The sequence below is a fragment of the Psittacula echo genome (assembly GCF_963264785.1).
Source record: "Psittacula echo genome assembly, chromosome: 19".
NCBI classification, from domain to species: Eukaryota; Metazoa; Chordata; class Aves; order Psittaciformes; family Psittacidae; genus Psittacula; species Psittacula echo.
The window spans coordinates 3,261,185-3,287,830 of NC_137755.1; the positions used below are offsets into that span (position 1 = coordinate 3,261,185).

The window sequence follows — 26,646 nt, forward strand, 5'->3', positions numbered from 1 at the left end:
GCCCTGCAGGGGAACAGCACCCATGGAGACACAGCACCCATAGAGACACAGCACCCATAGAGATACACAGCACCCATAGAGATACAGCACCCATAGAGATACAGCACCCATAGAGACACAGCACCCATAGAGATACAGCACCCATAGAGACACAGCACCCATAGAGATACAGCACCCATAGAGACACAGCACCCATAGAGATACAGCACCCATAGAGATACAGCACCCATAGAGATACAGCACCCATAGAGATACACAGCACCCATAGAGATACAGCACCCATAGAGATACAGCACCCATAGAGATACACAGCACCCATAGAGACACACAGCACCCATAAAGATACACAGCACCCATAGAGAGACAGCACCCACAGAGATACACAGCACCCATAGAGACACAGCACCCATAGAGACACAGCACCCATAGAGATACAGCACTCATAGAGACACAGCACCCATAGAGATACAGCACCCATAGAGATACACAGCACCCATAGAGATACAGCACCCATAGAGATACAGCACCCATAGAGACACAGCACCCATAGAGATACACAGCACCCATAGAGATACAGCACCCATAGAGACACAGCACCCATAGAGATACAGCACCCATAGAGATACAGCACCCATAGAGATACAGCACCCATAGAGATACACAGCACCCATAGAGATACAGCACCCATAGAGATACAGCACCCATAGAGATACACAGCACCCATAGACACACAGCACCCATAAAGATACACAGCACCCATAGAGAGACAGCACCCACAGAGATACACAGCACCCATAGAGACACAGCACCCATAGAGACACAGCACCCATAGAGATACAGCACTCATAGAGACACAGCACCCATAGAGATACACAGCACCCATAGAGATACAGCACCCATAGAGATACAGCACCCATAGAGATACACAGCACCCATAGAGACACACAGCACCCATAAAGATACACAGCACCCATAGAGAGACAGCACCCACAGAGATACACAGCACCCATAGAGACACAGCACCCATAGAGACACAGCACCCATAGAGATACAGCACCCATAGAGATACACAGCACCCATAGAGATACAGCACCCATAGAGATACACAGCACCCATAGAGATACACAGCACCCATAGAGATACAGCACCCATAGAGATACACAGCACCCATAGAGATACACAGCACCCATAGAGATACAGCACCCATAGAGACACAGCACCCATAGAGATACAGCACCCATAGAGATACACAGCACCCATAGAGACACAGCACCCATGGAGACACAGCACCCATAGAGATACAGCACCCATAGAGACACACAGCACCCATAGAGATACAGCACCCATAGAGATACAGCACCCATAGAGATACACAGCACCCATAGAGATACACAGCACCCATAGAGATACAGCACCCATAGAGACACACAGCACCCATAGAGATACAGCACCCATAGAGATACAGCACCCATAGAGATACACAGCACCCATAGAGATACACAGCACCCATAGAGATACAGCACCCATAGAGATACACAGCACCCATAGAGACACACAGCACCCATAGAGATACAGCACCCATAGAGATACAGCACCCATAGAGATACACAGCACCCATAGAGATACACAGCACCCATAGAGATACAGCACCCATAGAGATACAGCACCCATAGAGATACAGCACCCATAGAGATACACAGCACCCATAGAGATACAGCACCCATAGAGATACACAGCACCCATAGAGATACAGCACCCATAGAGATACAGCACCCATAGAGACACAGCACCCATAGAGACATAGCATCCATAGAGACACAGCATCCATAGAGACACAGCACCCATGGAGATATGGCACCCATAGAGATACACAGCACCCATAGAGATACAGCACCCATAGAGATACAGCACCCATAGAGATACACAGCACCCATAGAGATACAGCACCCATAGAGATACACAGCACCCATAGAGATACACAGCACCCATAGAGATACAGCACCCATAGAGATACACAGCACCCATAGAGATACAGCACCCATAGAGATACACAGCACCCATAGAGACACACAGCACCCATAGAGATACAGCACCCATAGAGATACAGCACCCATAGAGATACACAGCACCCATAGAGATACACAGCACCCATAGAGATACAGCACCCATAGAGATACAGCACCCATAGAGATACAGCACCCATAGAGATACACAGCACCCATAGAGATACAGCACCCATAGAGATACACAGCACCCATAGAGATACACAGCACCCATAGAGATACAGCACCCATAGAGATACAGCACCCATAGAGACACAGCACCCATAGAGACATAGCATCCATAGAGACACAGCATCCATAGAGACACAGCACCCATGGAGATATGGCACCCATAGAGATACACAGCACCCATAGAGATGCAGCACCCATAGAGATACAGCACCCATAGAGACACAGCACCCATAGAGATACAGCACCCATAGAGATACACAGCACCCATAGAGACACAGCACCCATAGAGATACAGCACCCATAGAGACACAGCACCCATAGAGACACAGCATCCGTAGAGATACAGCACCCATAGAGATACAGAGCACCCATAGAGACACAGCACCCATAGAGATAAACAGCACCCATAGAGATACAGCACCCATAGAGATACAGCATCCATAGAGGTACAGCACCCATAGAGATACAGCAGCCATAGAGACACAGCACCCATAGAGATACACAGCACCCATAGAGATACAGCACCCATAGAGACACAGCACCCATAGAGATACAGCACCCATAGAGACACAGCACCCATAGAGATACAGCACCCATAGAGACACAGCACCCATAGAGATACAGCATCCATAGAGATACAGCACCCATAGAGATACAGCACCCATAGAGATACACAGCACCCATAGAGATACAGCACCCATAGAGATACAAAGCACCCATAGAGACACAGCACCCATAGAGATACAGCACCCATAGAGATACACAGCACCCATAGAGATACACAGCACCCATAGAGATACAGCACCCATAGAGATACACAGCACCCATAGAGACACACAGCACCCATAGAGATACACAGCACCCATAGAGACACAGCACCCATAGAGACACAGCACCCATAGAGATACACAGCACCCATAGAGATACAGCACCCATAGAGATACAGCACCCATAGAGATACACAGCACCCATAGAGATACACAGCACCCATAGAGACACAGCACCCATAGAGATACAGCACCCATAGAGATACACAGCACCCATAGAGATACAGCACCCATAGAGATACACAGCACCCATAGAGATACAGCACCCATAGAGATACAGCACCCATAGAGATACACAGCACCCATAGAGATACACAGCACCCATAGAGATACAGCACCCATAGAGACACACAGCACCCATAGAGATACAGCACCCATAGAGATACAGCACCCATAGAGATACACAGCACCCATAGAGATACACAGCACCCATAGAGATACAGCACCCATAGAGACACACAGCACCCATAGAGATACAGCACCCATAGAGATACAGCACCCATAGAGATACACAGCACCCATAGAGATACACAGCACCGATAGAGATACAGCACCCATAGAGATACACAGCACCCATAGAGATACACAGCACCCATAGAGATACAGCACCCATAGAGATACAGCACCCATAGAGATACACAGCACCCATAGAGATACAGCACCCATAGAGATACACAGCACCCATAGAGATACAGCACCCATAGAGATACACAGCACCCATAGAGATACAGCACCCATAGAGATACACAGCACCCATAGAGATACAGCACCCATAGAGATACAGCACCCATAGAGATACAGCACCCATAGAGACATAGCATCCATAGAGACACAGCACCCATGGAGATATGGCACCCATAGAGATACACAGCACCCATAGAGATACAGCACCCGTAGAGATACAGCACCCATAGAGACACAGCACTCATAGAGATACAGCACCCATAGAGATACACAGCACCCATAGAGACACAGCACCCATAGAGATACAGCACCCATAGAGACACAGCACCCATAGAGACACAGCATCCGTAGAGATACAGCACCCATAGAGATACAGAGCACCCATAGAGACACAGCACCCATAGAGATACAGCACCCATAGAGATACAGCACCCAGAGATACATAGCACCCATAGAGACACAGCACCCATAGAGATAAAGAGCACCCATAGAGATACAGCATCCATAGAGGTACAGCACCCATAGAGATACAGCAGCCATAGAGACACAGCACCCATAGAGATACACAGCACCCATAGAGATACAGCACCCATAGAGATACACAGCACCCATAGAGATACAGCACCCATAGAGACACAGCACCCATAGAGATACAGCACCCATAGAGACACAGCACCCATAGAGATACACAGCACCCATAGAGATACAGCACCCATAGAGATACACAGCACCCATAGAGACACACAGCACCCATAGAGATACACAGCACCCATAGAGACACAGCACCCATAGAGACACAGCACCCATAGAGATACACAGCACCCATAGAGACACAGCACCCATAGAGATACAAAGCACCCATAGAGACACAGCACCCATAGAGATACAGCACCCATAGAGACACACAGCACCCATAGAGATACACAGCACCCATAGAGATACAGCACCCATAGAGATACACAGCACCCATAGAGATACAGCACCCATAGAGATACAGCACCCATAGAGATACACAGCACCCATAGAGACACACAGCACCCATAGAGACACAGCACCCATAGAGACACAGCACCCATAGAGATACAGCACCCATAGAGATACACAGCACCCATAGAGATACAGCACCCATAGAGATACACAGCACCCATAGAGACACACAGCACCCATAGAGATACAGCACCCATAGAGATACAGCACCCATAGAGATACACAGCACCCATAGAGATACACAGCACCCATAGAGATACAGCACCCATAGAGACACACAGCACCCATAGAGATACAGCACCCATAGAGATACAGCACCCATAGAGATACACAGCACCCATAGAGATACACAGCACCCATAGAGATACAGCACCCATAGAGATACACAGCACCCATAGAGATACACAGCACCCATAGAGATACAGCACCCATAGAGATACACAGCACCCATAGAGATACAGCACCCATAGAGATACACAGCACCCATAGAGACACACAGCACCCATAGAGATACAGCACCCATAGAGATACAGCACCCATAGAGATATACAGCACCCATAGAGATACAGCACCCATAGAGATACAGCACCCATAGAGACACACAGCACCCATAGAGATACAGCACCCATAGAGATACAGCACCCATAGAGATACACAGCACCCATAGAGATACACAGCACCCATAGAGATACAGCACCCATAGAGATACACAGCACCCATAGAGATACACAGCACCCATAGAGATACAGCACCCATAGAGATACAGCACCCATAGAGATACACAGCACCCATAGAGATACAGCACCCATAGAGATACACAGCACCCATAGAGATACAGCACCCATAGAGATACACAGCACCCATAGAGATACAGCACCCATAGAGATACACAGCACCCATAGAGATACACAGCACCCATAGAGATACAGCACCCATAGAGATACAGCACCCATAGAGACACAGCACCCATAGAGACATAGCATCCATAGAGACACAGCATCCATAGAGACACAGCACCCATGGAGATATGGCACCCATAGAGATACACAGCACCCATAGAGATACAGCACCCATAGAGATACAGCACCCATAGAGACACAGCACCCATAGAGATACAGCACCCATAGAGATACACAGCACCCATAGAGACACAGCACCCATAGAGATACAGCACCCATAGAGACACAGCACCCATAGAGACACAGCATCCGTAGAGATACAGCACCCATAGAGATACAGAGCACCCATAGAGACACAGCACCCATAGAGATACAGCACCCATAGAGATACAGCACCCATAGAGATACATAGCACCCATAGAGACACAGCACCCATAGAGATAAACAGCACCCATAGAGATACAGCACCCATAGAGATACAGCATCCATAGAGGTACAGCACCCATAGAGATACAGCAGCCATAGAGACACAGCACCCATAGAGATACACAGCACCCATAGAGATACAGCACCCATAGAGACACAGCACCCATAGAGATACAGCACCCATAGAGACACAGCACCCATAGAGATACAGCACCCATAGAGACACAGCACCCATAGAGATACAGCATCCATAGAGATACAGCACCCATAGAGATACAGCACCCATAGAGATACACAGCACCCATAGAGATACAGCACCCATAGAGATACAAAGCACCCATAGAGACACAGCACCCATAGAGATACAGCACCCATAGAGATACACAGCACCCATAGAGATACACAGCACCCATAGAGATACAGCACCCATAGAGATACACAGCACGCATAGAGACACACAGCACCCATAGAGATACACAGCACCCATAGAGACACAGCACCCATAGAGATACAGCACCCATAGAGATACACAGCACCCATAGAGATACACAGCACCCATAGAGACACACAGCACCCATAGAGATACACAGCACCCATAGAGATACACAGCACCCATAGAGACACAGCACCCATAGAGATACAGCACCCATAGAGATACACAGCACCCATAGAGATACACAGCACCCATAGAGACACAGCACCCATAGAGATACAGCACCCATAGAGATACACAGCACCCATAGAGATACAGCACCCATAGAGATACACAGCACCCATAGAGATACAGCACCCATAGAGACACAGCACCCATAGAGATACACAGCACCCATAGAGATACACAGCACCCATAGAGATACAGCACCCATAGAGATACACAGCACCCATAGAGATACAGCACCCATAGAGATACACAGCACCCATAGAGATACAGCACCCATAGAGATACAGCACCCATAGAGATACACAGCACCCATAGAGATACAGCACCCATAGAGACACAGCACCCATAGAGATACAGCACCCATAGAGATACAGCACCCATAGAGATACAGCACCCATAGAGACACAGCACCCATAGAGATACAGCATCCATAGAGATACAGCACCCATAGAGATACAGCACCCATAGAGATACACAGCACCCATAGAGATACAGCACCCATAGAGATACAAAGCACCCATAGAGACACAGCACCCATAGAGATACAGCACCCATAGAGATACACAGCACCCATAGAGATACAGCACCCATAGAGATACACAGCACCCATAGAGACACACAGCACCCATAGAGATACACAGCACCCATAGAGACACAGCACCCATAGAGACACAGCACCAATAGAGATACACAGCACCCATAGAGATACAGCACCCATAGAGATACACAGCACCCATAGAGACACAGCACCCATAGAGATACAGCACCCATAGAGACACACAGCACCCACAGAGATACACAGCACCCATAGAGATACAAAGCACCCATAGAGACACAGCACCCATAGAGATACAGCACCCATAGAGATACACAGCACCCATAGAGATACCCAGCACCCATAGAGATACAGCAGCCATAGAGATACACAGCACCCATAGAGACACACAGCACCCATAGAGATACACAGCACCCATAGAGATACAGCACCCATAGAGATACAGCACCCATAGAGATACACAGCACCCATAGAGATACAGCACCCATAGAGATACACAGCACCCATAGAGACACACAGCACCCATAGAGACACAGCACCCATAGAGATACACAGCACCCATAGAGACACAGCACCCATAGAGATACAGCACCCATAGAGATACACAGCACCCATAGAGATACACAGCACCCATAGAGATACAGCACCCATAGAGATACACAGCACCCATAGAGATACAGCACCCATAGAGACACAGCACCCATAGAGATACACAGCACCCATAGAGATACACAGCACCCATAGAGACACACAGCACCCATAGAGATACAGCACCCATAAAGACACAGCAGCCATAGAGATACAGCACCCATAGAGACACAGCACCCATAGAGATACAGCACCCATAGAGATACACAGCACCCATAGAGATACAGCACCCATAGAGATACAGCACCCATAAGGACACAGCAGCCATAGAGATACAGCACCCATAGAGACACAGCACCCATAGAGATACAGCACCCATAGAGACACAGCACCTATAGAGACACAGCATCCATAGAGATACAGCACCCATAGAGACACAGCACCCATAGAGATACAGCACCCATAGAGATACAGCACCCATAGAGATACACAGCACCCATAGAACCACAGCACCCATAAAGACACAGCACCCATAGAGATACAGCACCCATAGAGATACAGCACCCATAGAGATACAGCACCCATAGAGATACACAGCACCCATAGAGACACAGCACCCACAGAGACACAGCACCCATAGAGATACAGCACCCATAGAGATACACAGCACCCATAGAGATACACAGCACCCATAGAGACACAGCACCCATAGAGATACAGCACCCATAGAGATACAGCACCCACAGAGATACACAGCACCCATAGAGATACACAGCACCCATAGAGATACAGCACCCATAGAGATACACAGCACCCATAGAGATACAGCACCCATAGGGACACACAGCACCCATAGGCATGCACACACAGCACCCATAGGGACACACAGCACCCATAGGGACACACACAGCACCCATAGGAAACACAGCACCCATAGGGGACACACAGCACCCATAGAGACACACAGGACCCATAGCGGACACACAGCACCCATAGGGATGCACACAGCACCCATAGGGACGCACACACAGCACCCATAGGCATGCACACACAGCACCCATAGGGACACACAGCACCCATAGGGACACACACAGCACCCATAGGAAACACAGCACCCATAGGGGACACACAGCACCCATAGAGACACACAGGACCCATAGGGGACACACAGCACCCATAGGGATGCACACAGCACCCATAGGGACGCACACACAGCACCCATAGGGACGCACACACAGCACCCATAGGGATGCACACAGCACCCATAGGGATGCACACAGCACCCATAGGGATGCGCACACAGCACCCATAGGGACGCACACACAGCACCCATAGGGATGCACACAGCACCCATAGGGATGCACACACAGCACCCATAGGGATGCACACAGCACCCATAGGGATGCACACAGCACCCATAGGCACACACAGCACCCATAGGGATGCACACACAGCACCCATAGGGAACACAGCACCCATAGGGATGCGCACACAGCACCCATAGGGACGCATACACAGCACCCATAGGGACGCACACACAGCACCCATAGGGACGCACACACAGCACCCATAGGGACGCATACACAGCACCCATAGGGATGCACACAGCACCCATAGGGATGCACACAGCACCCATAGCGACGCGCACACAGCACCCATAGGGACGCACACAGCACCCATAGGGACGCACACACAGCACCCATAGGGACGCATACACAGCACCCATAGGGACGCATACACAGCACCCATAGGGATGCACACAGCACCCATAGGGATGCACACACAGCACCCATAGGGACGCATACACAGCACCCATAGGGATGCACACACAGCACCCATAGGGATGCACACAGCACCCATAGGGATGCGCACACAGCACCCATAGGGATGCGCACAGCACCCATAGGCATGCACACAGCACCCATAGGGATGCACACAGCACCCATAGGGATGCGCACACAGCACCCATAGGGATGCACACACAGCACCCATAGGGATGCACACAGCACCCATAGGGATGCGCACACAGCACCCATAGGGATGCACACACAGCACCCATAGGGATGCACACACAGCACCCATAGGCATGCACACAGCACCCATAGGGATGCACACAGCACCCATAGGCATGCACACAGCACCCATAGGCATGCACACAGCACCCATAGGGATGCACACAGCACCCATAGGGATGCACACACAGCACCCATAGGGATGCACACACAGCACCCATAGGCATGCACACACCACCCATAGGGATGCACACAGCACCCATAGGCATGCACACAGCACCCATAGGGATGCACACAGCACCCATAGGCATGCACACAGCACCCATAGGGATGCACACACAGCACCCATAGGCACACACAGCACCCATAGGGATGCGCACAGCACCCATAGGCATGCACACAGCACCCATAGGGATGCACACAGCACCCATAGGCATGCACACAGCACCCATAGGGATGCACACAGCACCCATAGGCATGCACACAGCACCCATAGGCATGCACACAGCACCCATAGGGATGCACACACAGCACCCATAGGCACACACAGCACCCATAGGGATGCACACAGCACCCATAGGCATGCACACAGCACCCATAGGGATGCACACACAGCACCCATAGGCACACACAGCACCCATAGGGATGCACACAGCACCCATAGGCATGCACACAGCACCCATAGGGATGCACACAGCACCCATAGGCATGCACACAGCACCCATAGGGATGCACACAGCACCCATAGGCATGCACACAGCACCCATAGGCATGCACACAGCACCCATAGGGATGCACACACAGCACCCATAGGCACACACAGCACCCATAGGGATGCACACAGCACCCATAGGCATGCACACAGCACCCATAGGGATGCACACACAGCACCCATAGGCACACACAGCACCCATAGGGATGCACACAGCACCCATAGGCATGCACACAGCACCCATAGGGATGCACACAGCACCCATAGGGATGCACACAGCACCCATAGGCATGCACACAGCACCCATAGGGATGCACACACAGCACCCATAGGCACACACAGCACCCATAGGGATGCACACAGCACCCATAGGCATGCACACAGCACCCATAGGGATGCACACAGCACCCATAGGCATGCACACAGCACCCATAGGGATGCACACAGCACCCATAGGTTCCCGTTCCCCCTCACTCCTTCTCCCTGCTCAGCAGCTCCTCCAAGCGGTCGCAACGGGCGCTGAGCGCGGCCTCGGCTCGGGCCGGGGGCTCCCAGGGGCTCCGTTCGCGCAGGCGCCGTTGCTCCCGCTCCAGCCGCGACCGCGCCTGCGCAGAGTCCTGAGCCCGCAGCGCCGCGGCCGCCAGCGCCCGGCCCAGCTCCAGCACCTGGGACAGCGGCGGGGAGAGAGTGGGGACCATGAGCACCCTATAGGGACCCATTAACACCTATAGGTACCCGTTATCACCTATAGATATCCGTTATCTCCTATAGATACCCGTTATCACCTATAGGGACCCATTAACACCTATAGGTACCCGTTATCACCTATGGATATCCGTTATCTCCTATAGATACCCGTTATCACCTATAGGTACCCGTTATCACCTATAGGGACCCATTAACACCTATAGGTACCCGTTATCACCTATAGGTACCCGTTATCACCTATAGGGACCCATTAACACCTATAGGTACCCGTTATCACCTATAGGTACCCGTTATCACCTATAGATATCCGTTATCTCCTATAGATACCCGTTATCACCTATAGGGACCCATTAACACCTATAGGTACCCTTTAACACCCTATAGATACCCGTTATCACCTATAGGGACCCATTATCACCTATAGGTACCCGTTATCACCTATAGGTACCCATTAACACCTACAGGTACCCGTTATCAGCTATAGATACCCGTTATCACCTATAGATATCCGTTATCACCTATAGGTACCCATTATCACCTATAGATACCCTTTATCACCTATAGGTACCCGTTATCAGCTATAGATACCCGTTATCACCTATAGATACCCATTATCACCTATAGATACCCGTTATCAGCTATAGGCACCCGTTATCAGCTATAGATATCCGTTATCACCTATAGGTACCCGTTATCACCTATAGATACCCTTTATCACCTATAGGTACCCGTTATCACCTATAGATACCTGTTATCACCTATAGATACCCGTTATCTCCTATAGATACCCGTTATCACCTATAGGTACCCGTTATGTCCTATAGATACCTGTTAACACCTATAGATGCCCATTAACCCCCTACAGATACCCATTAACACCCTATAGATAACCGTTAACACCTATGGGTGCCCATTAACACCTATAGCCTATTATCAACTATAGCCTGTTAACACCTATAGGTAACCCTTAATCCCGTATAGGTACCCATTAACTCATATAGGTACCTCTTACCACCTATGGGTCACCCTTAGCCGCTATGGGTGAACCTTAATCCTGTGGGTACCCCTTAAGCCCTATGGGTACCCCTTAACCCTATAGATATCCCTTAACACCTGTGGGTACCCCTTGGCCCTATAGATAACCCTTAACCCCCTATAGATAACCCTTAACCCCCTATAGATACCCCTTAACCCCCTATAGATAACCCTTAACCCCTACAGATACCCCTTAACCGCCTACAGATACTGCCTATACCCCATAGGTCACATCTATACCCCTATAGATACCCCTTAACCACTATAGGCACCCCTTATCCCCCTATAGATACTGCCTACAGCTCACAGATCACACCCATACACCCTATAGGTATCCCTTAACCCCTATAGATACCCCACCTGCTGCACCTCCTGCACCTGCAATAGCACCCACAGGTGACTCTAAGACCCTATAGGTGCACCCTAATACCCTATAGATACCATCTATGCCCCCATAGGTGCGACCTAAGTCCCATAGATACCAACTATGCCGACTATGCCCCCATAGATATGTCACTTTAGGACCCCTATTCCCTTATAGGTGCCCCCCATGTCCCCTATAGGTGCCCCCCATGTCCCCTATAGGTGCCCCCCATGTCCCCTATAGGTGCCCTCACCTGGGCCTGCCGCTGGTTCAGGCGCTGCTGCAGCTCCTGGTTGTGGTCCCGCAGCTCCATCAGCGCCGCCTGCAGCACCACAGGGTCCCGGAGCCCCCTGCACCCATAGGGGCTATAGGGAACGGGGGGGACACAGGGTGGAATATATTGGACAACCATAGGGGGTTATAGGGGAAAACCATAGGGGGTTATAGGGGACACACTATAGGGGGTATAGGGGACACACCATGGGGGGTATAGGGGACACACTATAGGGGGTTATAGGGGACACACCATGGGGGTTATAGGGGACACACCATAGGGGGTATAGGGGACACACTATAGGGGGTATAGGGGACACACCATGGGGGTTATAGGGGACACACCATAGGGGGTATAGGGGACACACTATAGGGGGTATAGGGGACACACCATGGGGGTTATAGGGGACACACCATAGGGGGTATAGGGGACACATCATAGGGGGTATAGGGGACACACCATGGGGGTTATAGGGGATGTGCCATGGGTTCTATAGGGGATGCACCAGGGGGCTATAGGTGACATGAAGCGGGGTTATGGGGTAAACACCATGGGGGCTCTAAGGGTCGCGCAATGGGGGCTATAGGGGACGCACCATAGGGCTATAGGGGGGATGTTGTGGGGCTATAGGGGATGCACTGTAGGGTTGTAGGGGGCAAGTTGTGGGGCTATAAATGCTATGGGGGCTATAGGTGACACAGCCTAGGGGTTACAGGGAGCCCCCATGAGGATACAGGGAACACGCAGTGGGGCTATAGGGGACCTCCAATGGGGGCTATAGGGGACCTCCAATGGGGGCTATAGGGGACATGCACTGGGGCTATAGGGGACCCCCTATGGGGTCTATGGGTCACTCACACGGTGCCAACTGGGCGGGGCCTCTGGGCAGCCAGGTCATCGCGCTCTTCCTCCGCCTTCCGCCGCTCCTGATTGGCCGCAGCCACCGCCTGGGGGCGGGGTTAGGGAATGGACACGCCCCCTTTCAACCCCAAGCCCCGCCCACCCATTGGCTCCCATAGCCCCGCTGCTTTACCACGTTAGCCCCGCCCCTTTCCCCCTTGGCCCCGCCCACCTGCCGCAGCCGCTCGAGCTCCGCCTCCCTCCCGCGCCGCTTTGACTCCGCCTCCATCGCCCGGAGCTCCGCCCCTTCCCTCGCGGCACGCTCGGCTCCGAGCTCCGCCCACAGCTGACGCTCCGCCTCCTGATTGGACGAAGCCGGCGTCAAGGCCACGCCCACCCCCCCCTCCCCCAATCCCCGCTCGCCCACCCCCCGCCCGGGCCCCGCCCACCTGCTGCAGCCGCAGCCGCTCGCGGGCGCGGTCACGTGCCCGGCAGGCTCCGCCCACCCGCGCCTGGGCCCCGCCCACCGCGATCTCCAGCGCGCGCCTGGCCCCGCCCTCCGCCAGGCTCCGCCCCCTTTCGGCCGCCAGGCTCCTCCCCAGCGACGTCACCTGCAGGGGGCGATAACGGCGCCTGATTGGCTGGGGCGCCCCCCCAAGCCCCGCCCACCGGGATCCAAGCCCTGCCCTTCGCCGTGGAAAGGGGCGGAGCTAAGCTCTGATTGGCTGCTTCTAAGCTCCGCCCCTTCCCCACGGGCCCCGCCCACCTTGATGCTGAGGTCCCGGAGCTCCTCCTCCAGGTCCCTGCGGGGCTGTGAAGTCATTGGGGGGTGGGGGGAGACACGTGTGACGTCATGGGAGGGGGACCCCCCCCCCCGTGTCCCATTGGGGGGGGAACCCCCTTTGGTGACCCATTGGGGGTGGGGCCACGGGACTGTGACGTCACTGGGGGTGTCCCCAGCGCCCTTTCCCACGGGGGGGGGGGGGGAGCCGCTCCGTTCCCATTCATCCCTGATCCCGCCCCGTGCCCTAATTCCAGGCCTGGGGCCGGGAAAGGGGGATCCCGGGGGGGGGGATGGGGAAACCCGCAGGCAAAATAGGGGGGGGGAGACCCCTTCATGCCTGGATACCCCCCCACCCCACCCCATGGGTGCCCCCCATCAAGATCCATGGGTGCCCCCCCATCCCTGGGTCACCCCCCAATGCCTGGGCCGCCTCCTTATCCCTATATCCCCTTATCCCTGTATCCCACTTATCTCTATGTCCCCCCATCTCTTTATCCCCCTTTATCACTATACCCACCCCTTATCCCTATATCCCCCTTATCCCTATATCCTCTTATCCCTGTATCCCCCTCATCCCTATATCCCCCACCCATCCCTGTATTCCCCTTATCTCTATATCCCCCTTATCTCTGTATCCCCCTATCCCTGTATCCCCCCCTTATCCCTATATCCCCCCCATCCCTGTATCCCCCCCCATCCCTATATCCCCCCCCATCCCTGTATCCCCCCCTTTATCCCTGTATCCCCTCCGCAATCTCAGCTCCCCACTCACCCTCCCGCCGCAGCCGCGTTGTCCCTCGTCCCGTTCCTGCTCCATGGCACAGACCTGGAACCCCCAAAACAGCCCCGAACACCCCAAAAACAACCCCAAAACAACCCCAAACCAGCCCCGAACCCCCCAAAACCACCCAAATTCACCCAAATTCACCCCAAACCCGAGCCGGCTCCGGCTCCACCGCCCGGCCCGGGGCAGGGAGGACCCGGAGGAGGGGCCCGAGGGTGGGACCCGGAGGCACCCAAAGCCCCATTCAAGTGCATCCAAGGGCATCCAAGTGCATCCAAGTGCATCCATGGGCATCCAAGGGCATCCATGGGCGTTCAAGGGCATCCACAGCCCCATCCATGGGCATCTCTGGGTACCCACAGCCCATCCATGTGCATCCAAGTGCATCCATGTGCACCCAAAGCCCCATTCATGGGCACCCATGGATATCCATGGCCATCTATGGGCATCCATGGGCAGCCAAAGCCCCATCCATGTGTATCCATGTGTATCCATGTGCATCCATGTGTATCCATGTGTATCCATGTGCATCCATGTGTATCCATGTGCATCCATGTGTATCCATGGCCATCTATGGGCATCCATCTATGGGTACCCACTGCCCATCTCTGTGCATCCAAGTGCATCCATGGGCATCCATGGGCATCCATAGCCCCATCCATGGGTATCCATGGGCATCCATAGCTGCATCCATGTGTATCCTTGGCCATCTATGGGCATCCATGGGTACCCATAGCCTCATCCATGGGCATCCATGCGAATCCTTGGGCATCCATATGTTTCTATGGCATCTTTGGGTACCCACAGCCCATCCATGGGTATCCCTGGGCATCCATAGCCCCAAAGCTGCCCCATAGACCCCCCCCTGCCCCATAGACCCCTCCCTGCCCCATAGACCCCCCCTGCCCCATAGACCCTCCCTGCCCCATAGACCCCTCCCTGCCCCATAGACCCCCCCTGCCCCATAGACCCTCCCTGCCCCATAGACCCTCCCTGCCCCATAGACCCCCCCTGCCCCATAGACCCTCCCTGCCCCATAGACCCCTCCCTGCCCCATAGACCCCCCCTGCCCCATAGACCCTCCCTGCCCCATAGACCCTCCCTGCCCCATAGACCCCTCCCGCCCCATAGACCCTCCCTGCCCCATAGACCCCTCCCTGCCCCATAGACCCTCCCTGCCCCATAGACCCTCCCTGCCCCATAGACCCCTCCCTGCCCCATAGACCCCCCCTGCCCCATAGACCCTCCCTGCCCCATAGACCCCTCCCTGCCCCATAGACCCCCCCTGCCCCATAGACCCTCCCTGCCCCATAGACCCTCCCTGCCCCATAGACCCCCCCTGCCCCATAGACCCTCCCTGCCCCATAGACCCCTCCCTGCCCCATAGACCCCCCCTGCCCCATAGACCCTCCCTGCCCCATAGACCCTCCCTGCCCCATAGACCCCTCCCGCCCCATAGACCCTCCCTGCCCCATAGACCCCTCCCTGCCCCATAGACCCTCCCTGCCCCATAGACCCTCCCTGCCCCATAGACCCCTCCCTGCCCCATAGACCCCTCCCGCCCCATAGACCCCCCCTGCCCCATAGACCCTCCCTGCCCCATAGACCCCCCCCTGCCCCATAGACCCCCCCTGCCCCATAGACCCTCCCTGCCCCATAGACCCCCCCTGCCCCATAGACCCTCCCTGCCCCATAGACCCCTCCCTGCCCCATAGACCCCCCCTGCCCCATAGACCCCTCCCTGCCCCATAGAGCCACCCAGTCCTCTCCATCTGAGCCAACACGTTTATTGTACACGTGCCCCTCCCAGGTGTGGGGCAGGCTCACACCTGTGGGTCCCAGGTGTGGGTCAGAGGTCCCATTTGTAGGTCCCAGTTATGGGTCTGGGTCACAGTTATGGGTCCCAGTTGTGGTTAAGGGCCCTGTTATGGGTCAGACTCACTCTTGTGGGTCCCAGCTGTGGGTCTCAGTTCTGGGTCCCAGTTCCCAACCCCACACATGTGGGTCCATCCCCCCCAATGGGTCCCAGCCCCACACATTTGGGTCCATCCCCCCCTCAATGAGTCCCAGCCCCACACATGTGGGTCCATGCCCCCCAATGGGTCCCAGCCCCACACGTGTGGGTCCATTCCCCCCAATGGGTCCCAGCCCCACACATTTGGGTCCATCCCCCCCAATGGGTCCCAGCCCCACACATTTGGGTCCATCCCCCCCAATGGGTCCCAGCCCCACACATTTGGGTCCATCCCCCCCAATGGGTCCCAGCCCCACACTTTGGGTCCATCCCCCCCAATGGGTCCCAGCCCCACACATTTGGGTCCATCCCCCCCAATGGGTCCCAGCCCCACACATTTGGGTCCATCCCCCCCAATGGGTCCCAGCCCCACACGTGTGGGTCCATCCCCCCCAATGGGTCCCAGCCCCACACATTTGGGTCCATCCCCCCCAATGGGTCCCAGCCCCACACTTTGGGTCCATCCCCCCCAATGGGTCCCAGCCCCACACATGTGGGTCCATCCCCCCCAATGAGTCCCAGCCCCACACATGTGGGTCCATCCTCCCCAATGGGTCCCAGCCCCACACATGTGGGTCCATCCCCCCCAATGGATCCCAGCCCCACACATTTGGGTCCATCCCCCCCCAATGAGTCCCAGCCCCACACATGTGGGTCCATCCCCCCCAATGGGATCCCAATGGGACCCCCCCATAATAAACCCCCATTGACTCCCTTCCAACCCCACCTTTATTGGGGGGGGCACCCAATGGGGACCCCCCTTTATAATGGGGCTCCCCCCTTATTGGGGTCCCCTTAGAGCCTCTTGAGCCACTCGAGGTCGGGCCCTTGGGGGTCGCAGGGGTGGGAGGGGACCCCCGGCAGGTTCCCATCGTCCCGCAGCGGCACTGGGGGGGGGGGGGGGGGGGCAAAAAGGGGGGGGGGTCAGGGGGGGGCGGTTTGGGGGTGCCCCCCCCCGGTTCCCATAGAGGGAGATGGGGGGGGGCACCCCGGGTGTTGAGGTTGAAGGGGAAATGGGGGGGGGGTTTGGGGGGCTTAAGACTGGTTTGGGGGGGGTTAGGTGGTTTGGGGCAGTTTGGGGGCAGTTTGGGGCGGTTTGGGGCGGTTTTGGGGCAGTTTGGGGCAGTTTTGGGGCGGTTTTGGGGCGGTTTTGGGGCGGTTTGGGGCAGTTTGGGGCGGTTTTGGGGCAGTTTGGGGCGGTTTTGGGGCGGTTTTGGGGCAGTTTTGGGGCGGTTTTGGGGCGGTTTTGGGGCGGTTTTGGGGCAGTTTTGGGGCGGTTTTGGGCGGTTTTGGGGCGGTTTTGGGGCAGTTTTGGGGCGGTTTTGGGGCAGTTTTGGGGCGGTTTTGGGGCAGTTTTGGGGCGGTTTTGGGGCGGTTTTGGGGTGGTTTTGGGGCAGTTTTGGGGCGGTTTTGGGGCAGTTTTGGGTCAGTTTTGGGTCAGTTTTGGGGCGGTTTTGGGGCAGTTTTGGGGCGGTTTTGGGGCGGTTTTGGGGCGGTTTTGGGGCGGTTTTGGGGCGGTTTTGGGGCGGTTTTGGGGTGGTTTTGGGGCAGTTTTGGGGCGGTTTTGGGTCAGTTTTGGGGCGGTTTTGGGGCGGTTTTGGGGCGGTTTTGGGGCGGTTTTGGGGCAGTTTTGGGGCGGTTTTGGGTCAGTTTTGGGGCGGTTTTGGGGCGGTTTTGGGGCGGTTTTGGGGCGGTTTTGGGGCAGTTTGGGGCGGTTTTGGGGCAGTTTTGGGGCGGTTTTGGGTCAGTTTTGGGGCGGTTTTGGGGCGGTTTTGGGGCAGTTTTGGGGCGGTTTTGGGTCAGTTTTGGGGCGGTTTTGGGGCGGTTTTGGGGCGGTTTTGGGGCGGTTTTGGGGCAGTTTGGGGCGGTTTTGGGGCAGTTTTGGGGCGGTTTTGGGTCAGTTTTGGGGCGGTTTTGGGGCGGTTTTGGGGCGGTTTTGGGGCGGTTTTGGGGCGGTTTTGGGGCGGTTTTGGGGCAGTTTGGGGCGGTTTTGGGGCAGTTTTGGGGCAGTTTTGGGGCGGTTTTGGGGCGGTTTTGGGGCGGTTTTGGGGCGGTTTTGGGGCGGTTTTGGGGCAGTTTTGGGGCAGTTTTGGGTCAGTTTTGGGTCAGTTTTGGGGCGGTTTTGGGGCGGTTTTGGGGCAGTTTTGGGGCGGTTTTGGGTCAGTTTTGGGTCAGTTTTGGGTCAGTTTTGGGGCGGTTTTGGGGCAGTTTTGGGGCGGTTTTGGGGCGGTTTTGGGGCGGTTTTGGGGCAGTTTTGGGGCGGTTTTGGGCGGTTTTGGGGCGGTTTTGGGGCAGTTTGGGGCGGTTTTGGGGCGGTTTTGGGGCAGTTTTGGGGCGGTTTTGGGGCGGTTTTGGGGCAGTTTTGGGGCGGTTTTGGGTCAGTTTTGGGGCGGTTTTGGGGCGGTTTTGGGGCGGTTTTGGGGCGGTTTTGGGGCAGTTTGGGGCGGTTTTGGGGTGGTTTTGGGGCAGTTTGGGGCAGTTTGGGGCGGTTTTGGGGCAGTTTGGGGCGGTTTTGGGGCGGTTTTGGGGCAGTTTTGGGGCGGTTTTGGGGCAGTTTTGGGGCGGTTTTGGGGCGGTTTTGGGGCAGTTTTGGGGCGGTTTTGGGGCGGTTTTGGGGCGGTTTTGGGGCAGTTTTGGGGCGGTTTTGGGTCAGTTTTGGGGCGGTTTTGGGGCAGTTTGGGGCAGTTTGGGGCGGTTTTGGGGCAGTTTGGGGGCAGTTTTGGGGCAGTTTTGGGGCAGTTTGGGGCAGTTTGGGGCGGTTTTGGGGCAGTTTGGGGCAGTTTGGGGCGGTTTTGGGGCGGTTTTGGGGCAGTTTTGGGTCAGTTTTGGGCAGTTTTGGGTCAGTTCGGGTCAGTTCGGGGCGGTTTTGGGGCGGTTTGGGGCGGTTTTGGGTCAGTTTTGGGCAGTTTTGGGTCAGTTTTGGGGCGGTTTGGGGCGGTTTTGGGTCAGTTCAGGGCGGTTCGGGGCGGTTTGGGGCGGTTCCGGTACCGGGGTACGAGTAGGGCGTGGCCTGGTTGATCATGGCCGAGTACTTGGTGTAGGGGCTGAGGAACGGGGACACCAGGGCTGGGGGGGCACGGGGGGGTCAGCCCCGCCCCTTCCGCGGCCACGCCCCCTCCTTAACCCCGCCCCTTTGCACCCACCCTCCCCAAGCCCCCTCCCCATTGGCTGCGCCCTCCCCAAGCCCCCTCCCCATTGGCTGCGCCCTCCCCAAGCCCCCTCCCCATTGGCTGCGCCCTCCCCAAGCCCCCTCCCCATTGGCTGCGCCCTCCCCAAGCCCCCTCCCCATTGGCTGCGCCCTCCCCAAGCCCCCTCCCCATTGGCTGCGCCCTCCCCAACCCCCCTCCCCATTGGCTGCGCCCTCCCCAAGCCCCCTCCCTATTGGCCCAGTCCTCCCCAAGCTCCCTCCCCATTGGCTGCACCCTCCCCAAGGCCGCTCCCCATTGGCCCAAACCTCCCCAAGCCCCCTCCCTATTGGCTGCGCCCTCGCCAAGCCCCCTCCCCATTGGCTGCGCCCTCCCCAACCCCCCTCCCCATTGGCTGCGCCCTCCCCAAGCTCGCTCCCCATTGGCTGCGCCCTCCCCAAGCTCGCTCCCCATTGGCCCAGCCCTCCCCAAGCTCGCTCCCCATTGGCCCAGCCCTCCCCAAGCTCGCTCCCCATTGGCCCAGCCCTCACCCAGGGCAGCGATGCCGATGCTGACGGTGATCACCGGCTCCTTGGCCCAGAGGGTCCTGAGCGCGGCCCCGAGCCCTGGGGGGGGGGACGGGACATGGGGGTCATTGCCCCATAGCGACCCCCATGCACCCCATAGGGACCCCATAGGGACCCCAGAGAGACCCCCATGCACCCCATAGGGACCCCATAGGGACCCCAGAGAGACCCCCATGCACCCCATAGCGACCCCATAGGGACCCCATAGAGACCCCCATGTACCCCATAGGGACCCCATAGGGACCCCCATGTACCCCATAGGGACCCCATAGGGACCCGCAACCCCCTCCCACCCCTTACTCACGCCCCAGCGCCGCCATCTTGGTTCCCAGCAGCCTCCGCGCCCCCCCTCCCCCCGGTGACGTCAGAGCGGAGGGGCGCGGTCACGCGGGGGGTGGGGGAGGGGCGGGGCGGAGCCCCTCCCCCCAAGATGGCGGCGCGCGCGGAGCGGCGGAGGGTGGGGGAGGGGCGGGCGCTGCCCCCCAGCGGCCTCGAGCCCCAGAGAGAGCCCCGGGGGCGATGCGGTAAGAGCCGGCCCCATAGCGCTGCCCCATAGCGCTGCCCCATAACCGGCCCCATAGCGCTGCCCCATAGCGCTGCCCCATAGCGCTGCCCCATAACCGGCCCCATAGCGCTGCCCCATAGCGCTGCCCCATAGCGCTGCCCCATAGCGCTGCCCCATAACCGGCCCCATAGCGCTGCCCCATAGCGCTGCCCCATAACCGGCCCCATAGCGCTGCCCCATAGCCTGCCCCATAACCGGCCCCATAGCGCTGCCCCATAGCGCTGCCCCATAACCGGCCCCATAGCGCTGCCCCATAACCGGCCCCATAGCGCTGCCCCATAGCGCTGCTCCATAGCGCTGCTCCACAGCGCTGCCCCATAGCCTGCCCCATAACGCTGCCCCATAGCCTGCCCCATAACGCTGCCCCATACCCGTGTCCCGTAGCGCTGCCCCATAGCCCTGCCCCATAGTGCTGATCTATGTGGCTGCCCCATAGCACCCGGGACACCCATTGCTGCCCCATAGCCTGCCCCATAGCGCTGTCCCATAGCCTTTCCCCATAGTACTGATCTATGGGGCTGCCCAATAGATCCGGGACACCTATTGCTGCCCCATAGCACTGATCTATGGGGCTGCCCCATAGAGCAGAGATCACCCATTGCTGCCCCATAGACCCGCCCAACAGACCCTGGGACACCCATTGCTGCCCCATAGATCCCTGAACATCCACTGCTGCCCCATAGACCAGCCCCATAGGCTTGCCCCATAGATCCTCCCCATAGACCCCAAGACCCCCATCACTGCCCCATAGATCCAGGACCCCCATCTTCCCCCCTGACCCCCCTGCCCCACATCTCCCCCCCCCCAGCCCCCCTGCGCTGGGTGGACAGCGTCGGCCTCGACACCTTGGACCTACTGGAGCCCGATGGGGACCCCCCCAGCACCCACCCAGGTACGTGGGGGGTGGGACCCACACTTATGGGGCAGGAGGGGGACTTGTGGGGCGGGAGCCCCATAAGTAACCCCCCCCCCTTTTTCTCCCCACAGCTCCTGCCCCCCGCCCCCCAACTGAGAAGGGGCCCCCCCGGCGCAATGGGGGCCTCTGCCCCACAGCTGACCCACGGGGCAAGAAGGGGCCCCCTACATCCAGGCCCCCCAGCAGCCGCCCGGCTCCCCAGCCCCACACATCCAGGGCCCCCCCAGCTCAGGCCCTGCCCCACATCTCCCCATGGGGGCTGAAGGGCTCCCATGCGCTCGGAGCCCCTGAAGCTCCCCATACCCCCCTATGTGAAGAGGAGTGGCCCCCCATAGCTGGGACCCACAAGTGCCCCCCTGGCCCCTCCCTGCCCCACAACACCCCCCAAGCGCCCACCCAGCCCCATAGCGGCCCCCAGCCCCATAGCGAGTCCCAGCCCCATAGCGGCCCCCAGCCCCATAGCGAGTCCCAGCCCCATAGCGGCTCCCAGCCCCATAGCGGCCCCCAGCCCCATAGCAAGTCCCAGCCCCATAGCGGTCCCCAGCCCCGTAGCGAGTCCCAGCCCCATAGTGGTCCCCAGCCCCATAGCGGTCCCCAGCCCCATAGCGGTCCCCAGCCCCATAGCGGGGCCCAGCCCCATAGCGGTCCCCAGCCCCATAGCAAGTCCCAGCCCCATAGCGGTCCCCAGCCCCATAGCGAGTCCCAGCCCCATAGCGGTCCCCAGCCCCATAGCGGTCCCCAGCCCCATAGCGGTCCCCAGCCCCATAGCGAGTCCCAGCCCCATAGCGGTCCCCAGCCCCATAGCTGTCCCCAGCCCCATAGCGAGTCCCAGCCCCATAGCGGCTCCCAGGCCCATAGCGGCCACCAGCCCCATAGCAAGTCCCAGCCCCATAGCGGTCCCCAGCCCCGTAGCGAGTCCCAGCCCCATAGCGGTCCCCAGCCCCATAGCGAGTCCCAGCCCCATAGCGGCTCCCAGGCCCATAGCGGCCACCAGCCCCATAGCAAGTCCCAGCCCCATAGCGAGTCCCAGCCCCATAGCGGTCCCCAGCCCCATAGCAAGTCCCAGCCCCATAGCAGTCCCCAGCCCCATAGCGAGTCCAAGCCCCATAGCAGTCCCCAGCCCCATAGCGGTCCCCAGCCCCATAGCGAGTCCAAGCCCCATAGCGGTCCCCAGCCCCATAGCGAGTCCAAGCCCCATAGCAGTCCCCAGCCCCATAGCGAGTCCCAGCCCCACAGCGGTCCCCAGCCCCATAGCGGTCTCCAGCCCCACAGCGGTCCCCAGCCCCGCCCCCCGCCCCACGTGGGCTCTGACGGGGACCTCGCTCTCCTCTCCCGCCAGCTGGGGGCGCTGCTGCGCGCGCACCCCTCGGGGCTCTCGCTCTTCGCGCTGCGCGCCGCCTACGTCACGGCCTTCGAGCGCCCCCTGCCGGTGGGGCCCTGCCCCTCGGCCCGCGCCCGCCTGGCCCAGCTCCCGCACGTGCTGCGCATGCGCGGCCGCGGCGTCCAGACCCGCGTCCTGCCCGGCCCCGCCCCTCTCGCGATAGCGAGGCCGGAACCCGCCCCCAGCGCGATAACGAGGCCAGACCCCGCCCCTCTCGCGATAGCGAGGCCAGAACCCGCCCCCAGCGCGATAACGGGGCTAAAACCCGCCTCTATTGCCATGACGAGGCCGGACCCCGCCCCTATCGCGACAGCGAGGCCAGAACCCGCCGCTATCGCGATAACGAGGACGGACCACGCCCCCAGCGCGATAACGAGGCCAGACCCTGCCCCTATCGCGACAGCGAGGCCAGAACCCGCCGCTATCGCGATAACGAGGCCGGACCACGCCCCCAGCGCGATAACGAGGCCAGACCCCGCCACTATCGCGATAACGAGGCAGGACCCCGCCCCTTTCGCGATAGCGAGGACGAAACCCGCCCCTATCGCTATAAGGAGACCGGACCCAGCCCCTATCACGACAGCGAGGCCGGACCCCGCCGCGCCGCGATTGGCTCCATCCCCAGCGACACCGAGGCCCATTTTGGGGTCCCCCCCCGTGACCCCAACCCCTGGGACCCCCCCTTTGGGGTCCCCCCCCCCGGTTGGGCCCCATTCGAGGTCCCCCAGCCTGGAACTGATGGGAACCCCCCCGCCCCCCCCCCCGCTGCACCCTGCTCTAAAGGGGGGGTCCCCCCCTCCCACCCCATGGGGACGGGGGGGGGGAGCTTGGCGCCGATTTGGGGCGGTTTTGACCCCATTTGGGGCGGTTTTGACCCCATTTGGGGGGGGTTGCCCCGGATTTGAGGGATCTGGAGTGAATTGCCGAGATTTACAGCAGATTCCCACGGGTTTTAACCCATCGGGGGGGGGGGGGGGGTTGGACCTCATTTTGATGGGGTTTGGCCAATTCCGGTGGATTTTAGCCCAATTCCGATGGGGTTGGATGGATGCTGAGCAATTCTGCGGGATTTGGACCAATTCTGACCCATTCCTGATGGATTTTGACCAACGCTGATCAGTTTTAATGGATTTGGACCAATTCCGATGGACTTTGATGGCTTTTGACCCAATTCTCCTGGATTTTGACCCAATTCTGACGCATTTGGACTCATTCTGGTGGATTTTAACCAATTCGCATGGGTTTTGCCCAAATCTGATGGATTTTGACCCAATTCGGATGGATTTTAACCAATTCCAATGGATTTTGACCCAATTCAGCCGCTTTTCACCCCAAATCCCCATCAATAAACTGCTGTGACGAACCGCAAGTTGGGGGGGGCACCCATAGGTGGGGGGGAGCACCCATAGTTGGGGGGGCACCCATGGAGGGGAGGGCACCCATAGGTGGGGGGGCACCCATGGGGGGGAGGGCACCCATAGATGGGGGGGCACCAATAGGTGGGGGGGGCACCCATAGTTGGGGGGAGGCACCCATATTTGGGGGAGGGCACCCATAGGTTGTTGGGGGGCACCCATAGGTGGACAGGGGCACCCATGGGGGGGAGGGCACCCATGGGGGGGAGGGCACCCATAGGTGGGGGGGAGCACCCATAGGTGGGGGGGGTACCCATAGGTCGGAGGGGTTCCCATAGGTGATGGGGGGGCACCCATAGTTGGGAGAGGGCACCCATAGGTGGGGGGGCACCCATAGGTGGAGGGGGCACCCATAGGTGGAGGGGGCACCCATAGGCGGGGGAAGGCACCCATAGGTTGTTGGGGGGCACCCATAGGTGAGGGGGGGGCACCCATGGGACCATTCCAAAGGTGTTTAATTAAGGGGGGGTTCACATCACCTGGGGGGGGGGGGGGCAGTTGGGGGTCACCCTCCTCCAGCCCCACATCTATGGGGCAGCAGCACCTGGGGGGATCAATGAGGACATCAGTATTGGAGCCCCCCCCCCATGGTATTATGGGATGGAGGGGGGGGAGGTGTCCCGCGCCATCGACCGCCCCATATTCCTGCTCTAATTAACCCAGCGTTAATTAATGGGGGGGAGGCACATGCAGAGCCCCCCCCCCCCCCCACGTACCTCAATGGGTGCTGGATGCGGTGGGGGGGGGGGGGTCAGAGCATCAGGAGGGCAGCGATGCCCCCCACCCCCAAGGGGACCCCCCCCAAAGTGGGGGGGGCTGCAGCCGAGGTGGGGGGGGCCCCCTATAGCAAGGGGGGGGCTGGTCCGGGGGGGGGGGGGCTTGAGTCCAGCTGAGGTCTGGGGGGGGGGAAAAAGGGGGTGGGGGGTATGGGGGTCAATGGGGGGGTATCAATGGAGGGGTCCCCATTCATTGGGGGGTCAATGGGGTTAATGCGGGGGTATCAATGGGGGGGTCCCCATTCATTGGGGGGGGTCAATGGGGGGGTATCAATGGGGGGGTCCCACATTCATTGGGGGGGTCAATGGGGGTCAATGGGGGGGTATCAATGAGGGGGTCCCCACTCACTGGGGGGGTCAATGGGGGGGTCTCAATGGGGCTCAATGAGGTCTCAGTGGTTATCAATAGGGGGGTCTCAGTGGGGGGTTCCACACTCACCGGGGGTCTCAATGGGAATCAATGGGTATCAGTGGGGATCAATGGGGGATCAA

General features: G+C 57.8%; 2 protein-coding genes across 3 annotated transcripts; one reads left to right on the top strand and one right to left on the bottom strand.

The window, feature by feature from the left end:
- Nucleotides 1–17,174: 17,174 nt before the first annotated feature.
- Nucleotides 17,175–21,461, bottom strand: NDUFA3 (NADH:ubiquinone oxidoreductase subunit A3). 2 transcript variants are annotated; one of them, XR_013958213.1, is made up of 5 exons: nt 21,406–21,461; nt 21,066–21,140; nt 20,378–20,455; nt 18,117–18,276; nt 17,175–17,297 (listed from the first exon to the last, which is right to left on the bottom strand). XR_013958213.1 is itself a non-coding variant. In XM_080631882.1 (4 exons), exons 1-4 carry the CDS (start codon nt 21,419–21,421, stop codon nt 18,185–18,187), a joined length of 261 nt encoding a protein of 86 aa, XP_080488008.1. In that variant the 5' UTR covers nt 21,422–21,461; the 3' UTR covers nt 18,101–18,184. The 2 variants fall into 2 exon arrangements, 1 of the variants encoding a protein (XP_080488008.1); XM_080631882.1 differs by lacking the exon at nt 17,175–17,297 and having other exon boundaries at nt 18,101–18,276.
- Nucleotides 21,453–25,317, top strand: LOC308228494 (uncharacterized protein). The gene is made up of 3 exons (XM_080631880.1): nt 21,453–21,625; nt 22,475–22,558; nt 22,654–25,317. Exons 1-3 carry the CDS (start codon nt 21,532–21,534, stop codon nt 25,077–25,079), a joined length of 2,604 nt encoding a protein of 867 aa, XP_080488006.1. The 5' UTR covers nt 21,453–21,531; the 3' UTR covers nt 25,080–25,317.
- The last annotated feature ends 1,329 nt before the right edge of the window (nt 25,318–26,646 follow it).